General features: G+C 46.9%; 1 protein-coding gene across 3 annotated transcripts in view; it reads right to left on the reverse strand.

The window, feature by feature from the left end:
- Nucleotides 1-1948: 1948 nt before the first annotated feature.
- Nucleotides 1949-9413, reverse strand: part of ccdc102a (coiled-coil domain containing 102A) — a 60889-nt gene continuing 53424 nt past the window's right edge. For all 3 annotated transcript variants that reach the window (XM_042221545.1, XM_042221547.1, XM_042221546.1), the window contains 3 exons: nucleotides 6329-6499; nucleotides 5546-5649; nucleotides 1949-3951 (listed from right to left, as the gene is read on the reverse strand). In XM_042221545.1, coding sequence (XP_042077479.1) covers nucleotides 3819-3951; nucleotides 5546-5649; nucleotides 6329-6499 — 408 coding nt within the window. In that variant the 3' untranslated portion in view covers nucleotides 1949-3818. The remainder of the gene's footprint in view (nucleotides 3952-5545; nucleotides 5650-6328; nucleotides 6500-9413) is intronic.

The following is a 9413-nucleotide window of genomic DNA, read 5'->3' on the forward strand; positions in this document are numbered from 1 at the left end:
TGAAAATAAGTAATCAGTAAAGTAACGGGATTACTTTTTTGGGGAAGTAATCGGTAATTAGTTACTGATTACTTTTTTCAAGTAACTTGACCAACACTGCTTGTAGGTAACATTCAGAAAGGTAGCATGGTTTGGCAGTTAATTTTACCGGTCAGAGTATTTTTCTAGCTAATATTCACAAAGGTAGGACAATTTGCCACTGAATTTCGTGTTGTGCGCATGCGCAGAAACAACGGGTAGGATGGATTCCCAGAACACCGGCTGTATGCGTACAGCAACCGTGTTTTAAAAGTGGTCAGTAAAGAGATGCTGTAAAGCGTGTTCATGCAAACATCGTCAGGTCTGCCGTGATATGTTTACAATAAGACTTCTGCTCCTGAGACGTGGTCAAAAATGCATCACTTCATGAAGATGTTATGATGATATTCACAGAAACTGAAAAAAGTTTATTATGGAAAGAAATGGAGGCGGAAACTAAACTGTACAAAAGGAACAATCATTTGCAACGTTGTTAGCAATGGTCGCAGTCAACACATGGTTACCATGACAACTTTAACACAGACGACTTGTTTGGTATGAGGCCACGGATGTGACCCCGACCTTCAGGTCACGGAGGAACCAGGAGGACGAGGACAGGAAGTCGGACACAGGAACGGAGCAGAAATGTGGGCTCTTTTCAAAACAAAAGACCCCCAATCACTCCTAAATGCTGCTGCTGAAAGCTCCGTCACAGACGGGTGTGCTGCTGACGACCTTTCACGGTGCTCGTTCGTGTCCTGTGCAGAACTTGCCCTCGATCCTGCTAACTTCTGTCTCATTAGTGTGGAGCTAAAGCCGAGGCTGCTTTACGGAGTTCTGCAATAAAGGCGGTGATTACTGTGACCCACTCATGAATAAATCACAGCGCACACAGAGGAAAAACACACGGGACTCGTGTTCGTATGTACAGCTGACATTTATAGAGCTAATAGAAAACACGGTGGTACAGATCATTTATAAAAACTAAACCAGAACAACATAAATAGCAGGAATACAGAATCCTGGTCAGTACAAATGTCTTGGTCCCCTTCCAGCATCAGAGTCGAGGCAGAGTGAAGGCGAGGCTGGTGGAAGATGAACGGATGAATGGTTTATTGCTGTCACAGCGGCATCGTGTGACTGTTTCATGAGTGGATCTTTCTGAAGTGTTTGGTTCTCAGATCGCATCCTCAGAGCTTCCCATCCTCCCTCACAGCATCTGGACACTCGACATGAAAATGCTAAATACTGCGTCGTTACAGGAAGCTTCAGCTCCCAGACTGTGACGGCCGATCATTTGGGTCTAAATCGTCTTTGTCTCAGGGACGTTTCACCTCAAAATCCAGAGCACCCCTTCTTGTTGTTAGTGCAGTGTCAGAAACACTCATTGGGAATGCTTTTTTGCAGCTACCTACGGTGGCCCTGAAAGGCCAAACGGACTGCAACTTAAGAAAACACCAGCAAGAAGAAAAACGCTGCAAAAGCACAAAAAACACAACGGAAATAGGAAAAAAACAAGGGAAGTGTTTCTGGGGAGACAATAACCTGATGGACCAGTTTCGGGAACCAAAACATGCTCGGTAAGTGTGTTTTAATCTCACGATTCATACGCACGATGGCACGGTGGTTAGCACTGTTGCCCGAGTTCAATTCCACCATCAGGTCGGGGTCTTTCTGTGTTTGCATGTTCTGCCCGTGTTTGCGTGGGTTCTCTCCGGGTACTCCGGCTTCCTCCCACCGTCCAAAGACATGCAGCTTGTGGGGATAGGTTAATTGAAAAATTGCCCATAGGTGTGAATGCAGGAGTGAATGTGAGTGTGAATGGTTGCCTGTCCCTGTGTGTTGGCTCTGCGACAGACTGGCGACCTGTCCAGGGTGTACCCCGCCTCTCGCCCTGTGACAGCTGGGATAGGCTCCAGCGCCCCCCGCGACCCTGAAAAAAGAAGCGGGTGGATGGATTCATATAATACTGATGACAGATTCTTAGGCTAACACACTTATCTCTCCTCTTTTCTTTCCTCACAAAACCGATAGATCCTCCACATCTTTGAAGAGTCTCCCAGTGAGATTCTTAGCATATTTTGGTTCCTGCAACTGGTCCGTCGGGTTATTGTCTCCCCAGAAACACTTCCCTTGTGCTTTTGAAAACGTGTTTTTTCCTATTTCTGTTGTGTTTTGTGTGCTTTTGCAGCGTCTCTCAGGGCCACCGTAGGTATCTCACCCACTTACTTAAAAACAAAGAAAACACACACCCTGCAGTTTCATTTAGGGACTACTTTCTTCCCACCGTCTACATCCGCTAAAGCAAAGAAGCGCGCAGCGAGCTGACGTCACAGCTCGGCCGACCTATTCGCACTCCAGGGCGTCAAATTGTGCCGTCAGCGATGCAGCTGCAGCAGGATGTGACACTCTGAGGTAAGAAGGCTCAGGTGGATGCACACTGACATGGTTGGTGGAGGCAGTTTGGTGGAAAAGAAGGGTTAGGATGGAGGCTCCTCCACGAAACCGCTCACAGAGGATTTGGTTTGTGGATGTTTTCTAGCATGAAACTGAGAACTCACAGGAAGCCTACACAGGTGGATCAACAGGAGACACGTGCATTTGATTTGGGGAACACCTGAACTCCAGGTGAGAGGCTGATCCCAGGTGTACCCTGGGCTAATGCTAGTGTTAGTGATTATCTCCCTGGAAGCGAGCAGAAAGCAGCTCAGGTTAAATAAAAGCAGACACACAGCCGGACCTACAGGTGCTCCTGCTCCAAACACTCTGACTCCGCCCTGCCACGCCTCTCTCGCTGACTCCTCCCTCATAGATGTGAAGCTTTCTTTTCCTCACACACTTTAAGCTCCACTCAGCTTCAGTCCTGCTGAGAACACATTATAGTAAACATTACACAGCTCAGCGGGTGTTCTGAATATCTGCTGTTGGCGGGACTTCTTCCTGCAGCCTGGCCCCGCCCACTCCCTTACAGAGACTTAAATCGCTCCGAGTGGCCTCAGAAGGGGAGCAGAGGAAAGCGGACGCCTTACACCTGTAAGCCTGTGATCCCTGCAGGTATACAGGTGCACAGCGTCATGTCGTGACATCGTCGCGTGGAGCAGCGTCACACTCCTCAGCCGCCTGTTTCCTGCGTGTGAATGCTGCGTTCGAGTGATCTCAGCGAGGCCCGTGAACTTTAAACACTTTGGTATTTGGCAGAAAAACTCAAATTCAGAAACACTGCATAAAATAATTTTTTTGAACTCTTCGAACCTCAGACGGCACGAAAGGCTTTTCTCCCTCTGGGCGGAGTTCTAATACTGCAGATGTGAATACAGCATCACAGCTGGAGCAGCTGTGATGCTCGTGACGATGGTGTGAGGTAAGAATGAGCGAGCACGTGGAAAGGATAAAAACATGTCGGCTTGTCCTGCAGTTCGGTCTGAGTTAAGTTCTTTTAATGAGGATCAGACGATCCGGACTTCCTGTTCATGCCTGTCACGCTGGGCTTCATCCTGCTGTGTGTGTGTGCGTGTGCGTGTGTGTGTGTGTGTGTGTGTGTTTGCAAGGATAACGTCTGTTGTTGAAACTTCTTTGTCCTGCTAAATGATGATTGGTCGAAGACACCGTCACCTGTCGCTGCAGGTGCATGCACAGGTGCGCTGTAAAGCTGATTCATGTTGCTCGCTGGTTGGGACTGATTTACTTTGTGTTGCCAAACATCAGCTTTCAGCCGAGAGCGACAATCTTCACCATCGTCACGCGACTGCTGATGTTGGTGTGTGTGTGCGTGCGTGCGTGCGTGCAGGTGTGTGTGTGTGTCATGGGATCTGGAGCTGCAGTTCCTCGTCCTCCTCGTCCACATCGCTGCTGGGACCGTCGGGGTTCTCAGGACCAAAGCGAGCCGATCGCATCTTCCCGAAGAGGCCGGGACTCTGCTGCTGCCGCCGCAGTCTGACAGGAAGACAGAGAGAGGGTTAAAATAACGTCCGCTCACTCCAGTCAGATGGGCTCAGCGACCTCGGGAAAAGTGTTTCCAGACACTGCCTGAAATCAGTCGGCGGGCGAGTCACCAAAAAAAACAGACTTAACATGCTAAAGTGCTAAAAACCTGCAGTTCCTCTGAAGCCCAGCAGGGGCAGCAGCGAGTCAGTCCCCATAGACTCCCATGTTAAAGCTTTCCAGCAGAAATAACCATGTTTACAGCCTGATACACAAACTGATTGGCCTCTACAGATAATATCCTCCTTCGTAACACCTGCAGAGACGAGGATGTTTGAGCTGTATTAAGTCGACACAGTTCCTGAGCTCACAGACTTCTATCCAATCAGACTTCAGAGGCACCGCCCCCTGCTGGACGGCAGACAGGCCGCAGGCTTCAGATGCTTTGCAGACCCGGTGTACGACGACACGGCACGCTGTGAGCAGCACAGACAGTCGAGCAGCCGCCGACAAACTGAATGAAAGCACGAAGAGAAGCGGCGCCCTCGACAAAAACCCAAAACACAAAGATTGTGTCAGTCTCCTCAAGCTGTTGCCATGCCGACATGCCTGTCATTCCGCGACATCAGCAGAGGCATGAGAGAGAGCGAGATCCCTGTTACTACGGCAACCTGTGACCGGTAGCTCAGTGATTGGCTGCTGGGTGCTGGAGCAACAGCGTGGAGAAAATGGGAGAGAGAGCATAGAGGAGAGGAAGAGAGAGCGGAGGACTGTGCAAAGCTGATAGAGCTGAGTGACACACACACACACACACACACACACACACACACTCACTCACAGCCAAAGCTGCGTCTTCCCATAAATGAAGGCAGTGCCAAGACTCACATTGAGCCTGGCAGCTACAAGTAGGCTGTCAGCTTAACACAACACACACACACACACACACAACACACACACACACACACACACACAACACACCACACACGCTCCTGAAGGTGTGTTTTGAGTAAGAGCCTGTACAGCTTTTCAGGAGTGTGAGAAGTGTTACTAAACATGCCGACACTCTAGCTGAGCGAAAGTGTTTGTATCAGAAACGGGACAGACTGAGCTGAGCTGTGGGAGCTGTGGGAGCTGTGGGCTGGCAGGAAGGAACAGAAGAAGCTAAAGTACAAAATCAACAGACTGTATCTCAAAGAGGGATGTTGTCCATGTTGTCAGAAGCGAGATGCTTCCATGAACTGCTGATTTCTCCATCCCGGCATTCCAACATTAGCAGCTTTCAGCGCTGGCTTAATTTTTCAGGCCCAGATGTTGTTGCTTGGATAAAACTACAAGTCCTAAAAACTACAACTCCCCTACTGCCACAGGGCAATGTTAACAAGTTGTTTACAAGCCCAGCATCAGGTTTACGAGAACCAAATTTGCTACAATGTTTTTCATCAAAAGTTTTAAGAAATGTTTCTAACATTTTAGCGATATGAGTCATAAATGTCGCGCCGCCGTCGGCTTCACGTTTGTCAAGTCTGCTTCAGCAAATAGTGACTGAGTTTATATCACAACAGGAAATGAGACAAAGGTGTAGGACACCGGGTGCAAAAAGTCTTACCTCGACTGTAAGTGTTCCAGCTGCACCTGCAGGTTCTCCGTCTGCTCCACCTGCTCATCCAGAGACCTCTGCAGCTTCCGGGTCTGGTTTTGAGACTCATCCAGCTGGAAACGCAAAAAATGCAGACGCATAAATCCCGCTTCAGACTGCACGATATCAGCCAGACGGCACAACTCAAACACGAGACGCTGCTGTGGCGCCGAAACACAGCGGTCGATGCTGTGGCAGCTAGCATGCTTCCATCCAGAGCCAAGGAATATTCTCCACACAGACAGCTTCAAAATGAATATTTAACGCTTTAAATACACCAGACCTTTGTATCACCTCAAATTGTCCTGAAAATATTAAGAGAAAAAACCCCACCTAGTCACAGAAGTATTTATCGGTCAGCTGTTCGATTAATTCAATCGGTCAGAACGGAGGTTCATAAAGTTTTGAACTGGCTGCTGGTTGGTTTGTCTGACGCTGTCTGGAATAACTAACAAAATCTGTTTGTAGGTGTCAGCTCTGATGGTAGCTGATTGCTTGTATGTCATTTGCTGGCGGGTCGGTTGGTTTGGTGGAAGGAGGGCCAGTTTTTAACTGACTGCATGATTTTGGTTAGTTGGTTTGTTTGTGTGTTGGTTGTTTTTTCAGGAATGACTGGTTCAGATCTGATCTGGTCAGTCGGTTGGTCGTTTGGAATGAGTCATGGAGATGTGGGCGGGGTCAGAAGCTGGATAAGCAGATGAGATCAACCATAATCTGTGACCCAGCCGTATACCTGCGTAGCCGTGTTCCTACCTCATCCTCAGCCTGTCCCAGTTCTTTCTTAAGCTCCTCCACCCTCAGTCGTAACTTTTTAACTTCGGCCTCGTGGCTCTCGACCCTCCGGTTGGCGTGGGCGAGCTCTGCCGTCTTCTCCTGGAACTGCTTCTTTAGCTTAGCGTGAATGTGGCGAAGGTCGGCCAGCTCCTGAGGACAGAGAAAGAGTTCAGACGCTGGCGTTTCCACCTCAGATTCTCACAGCTGATTAACCACGATCAGGAACGCCTTCACTCACTGATCACCCAGGAAATGGCTGACATGCGTTTTTGTTAATGGAAAAGCGACATTAGAGCAACGGTTGGATTTTTTTCTTATTTTGTGGTTGTTGGCATATTTCATGACATCCGGTCAGATGACCTCTGGCTAAATGCTAACGTTAAATGCTTCAACGTTTAAAAATAATCTGTGAGTTCTGAGTGTTTGAATAACAGACGCACCTTTACATGAACACGTCTTGCGTGAGGATTATATGAAACTGACAGATGAAGCACTTTGAAGCGTGCACTTCCTTATCGTGTGCTGCACGCCGCAGACTTCAGCTTTCTAAAGCAGCTGCAGGCAGAAGCGACCGCAGCCTCTCTGAGGAGCATCGGAACGTGAAACCGTGTCTTCACGAGGGTGTAATTACAGGTAGTTGTGGTCACAGTCGGGTTTAGCACAACAAAAGCTCCATTTGACTGGTTTGCACTTGGAGCTAATGGCAGGATTAATAATGCACCACTGTGTGCCCCCCCCCCGCAGCCTAATGGCTCCCCAGACAGCAGGAAGCTTTTCTGAACTTGCGATGGACAGAAACGAGACGCATACAGTGATAATAAAAGCCGGGGAGTGGGAGCATCCTTATTTATCTACATCTGTACTTCTGATCCATCTCTCAGCGTTATTAGGTATTACATTTTTCTCTTATTACTAACTTCGATCTCCTCTATGTCCTCAGTGAAACGGCGCACGGACAGCAGTTTGATTGGAGGAGGAATTCAGGTCCAATCTGTTGTTCAAATAACGACAAATTCCTTCAGACTCTGCACACACACCTCCTCCCCTCCCCCCTCAGTCAGTATTTAAATGATGAATGGTGCACAAATACAAGTGCAAGCTCAGAGCCAGATCAAACAAAGAGAACGGATGATTAAAAGAGGGGGTGGGGTCTGGAGAGGAGGGAATGAGGAGGATGAAGAGTGGAGGGTGGTGACTGGAGAGGTGGTGTTTCACAGGTGAAGCATTAGAACAAAGACCAGTGCAGCCTGTCTGCGAGACAGTGCGACGAGGCAGAAGTCCAGGAGGTCAGAAACATGTCTGACATGACTGCTCTGCTTTGGCGAGCTCCTTACTGGTAACGTCTTTAAAAAGGGGCAACACAGTACTTGCTTAGATGACACACTGCATATTTTCTTGGATTATTTTACCAGCAAAAACAATTCTGGAAGTGTTTAAACCCACAAATGCTCTTTTCCATCCTCTCAAAGTCAGAAGGTTGGACGTGAGGAGCCACCCACCACTTTAATCACACTCTAGATCTTGTTTTAACATATGGCATAGAAACTGAACATTTAACAGTGTTTCCTGAAAACCCTCTCCTGTCTGATCATTTCCTGATAACATTTACTTTACAATAATTGATTACACAGCGGTGGAGAGTAGACTTTATCAAAGTAGATGTCTTTCTGAAAGCGCTGTAACTAAGTTTAAGAATATAATCCACCCACTGTTATCATCTCAATGCCCTGTACCAACACAGAGCAGAGCAGCTATCTGAACGCTACCCCAACAGAGGTCGATTATCTTGTTAATAATTTCACCTCCTCACTACGTACGACTCTGGATACTGTAGCTCCTGTGAAAACTAAGGTCTCTAATCAGAAGTACCTGACTCCGTGGTATAATTCTCAAACACGTACCCTAAAGCAGATGACTCGTAATCTGGAGAGGAAATGGCGTGTCACAAATCTAGAGGATCATCATTTAGCCTGGAGAAATAGTTTGCTGCTTTATAAGAAAGCCCTCCGCAAAGCCAGAACATCTTACTATTCATCACTGATTGAAGAAATAAGAACAACCCCAGGTTTCTCTTCAGCACTGTAGCCAGGCTGACAAAAGTCAGAGCTCTTTTGAGCCAACCATCCCTTTAACGTTAACTAGTAATGACTTCATGAACTTCTTCACAAATAAAATTTTTATCATTAGAGAAAAAATTACCAGTAATCATCCCACAGATGTAATATTATCTACAGCTACTCTTAGTACCATTGATGTTAAGTTAGACTCTTTTTCTCCAATTGATCTTTCTGAGTTAACTTCAATAATTACTTCCTCCAAACCATCAACGTGTCTTTTAGACCCCATTCCTACAAAACTGCTCAAAGAAGTCCTGCCATTAATTAATTCTTCGATCTTAAATATGATCAACCTATCTCTAATGATCGGCTATGTACCACAGGCCTTCAAGCTGGCTGTAGTTAAACCTTTACTCAAAAAGCATCTCTAGACCCAGCAGTCTTAGCTAATTATAGGCCAATCTCCAACCTTCCTTTATATCAAACATCCTTGAAAGAGTAGTTGTCAAACAGCTAACAGATCATCTGCAGAGGTTTATTTGAAGAGTTTCAGTCAGGTTTCAGAGCTCAGCACAGAAACAGCTTTAGTGAAGGTTACAAATGATCTTCTTATGGCCTCTGACAGTGGACTCATCTCTGTGCTTGTCCTGCTAGACCTCAGTGCAGCGTTCGATACTGTCGACCATAATATCCTATTAGAGCGATTAGAACATGCTGTAGGTATTACAGGTACTGCGCTGCAGTGGTTTGTATCATATCTATCTAATAGACTCCAGTTTGTGCATGTAAATGGAGAGTCCTCTTCACACACTGAGGTTAATTATGGAGTTCCACAGGGTTCAGTGCTAGGACCAATTCTGTTTACATTATACATGCTTCCCTTAGGCAGCATCATTAGAAGACATAGCATACATTTACACTGCTATGCGATGACACCCAGCTCTATCTGTCCATGAAGCCAGATAACACACACCAATGAGTTAAACTGCAGGAATGTCTTAAAGACA

Source organism: Haplochromis burtoni, unplaced genomic scaffold, assembly GCF_018398535.1.
Source record: "Haplochromis burtoni strain Fernald_Lab_line unplaced genomic scaffold, NCSU_Asbu1 Contig_69, whole genome shotgun sequence".
NCBI lineage: Eukaryota > Metazoa > Chordata > Actinopteri > Cichliformes > Cichlidae > Haplochromis > Haplochromis burtoni.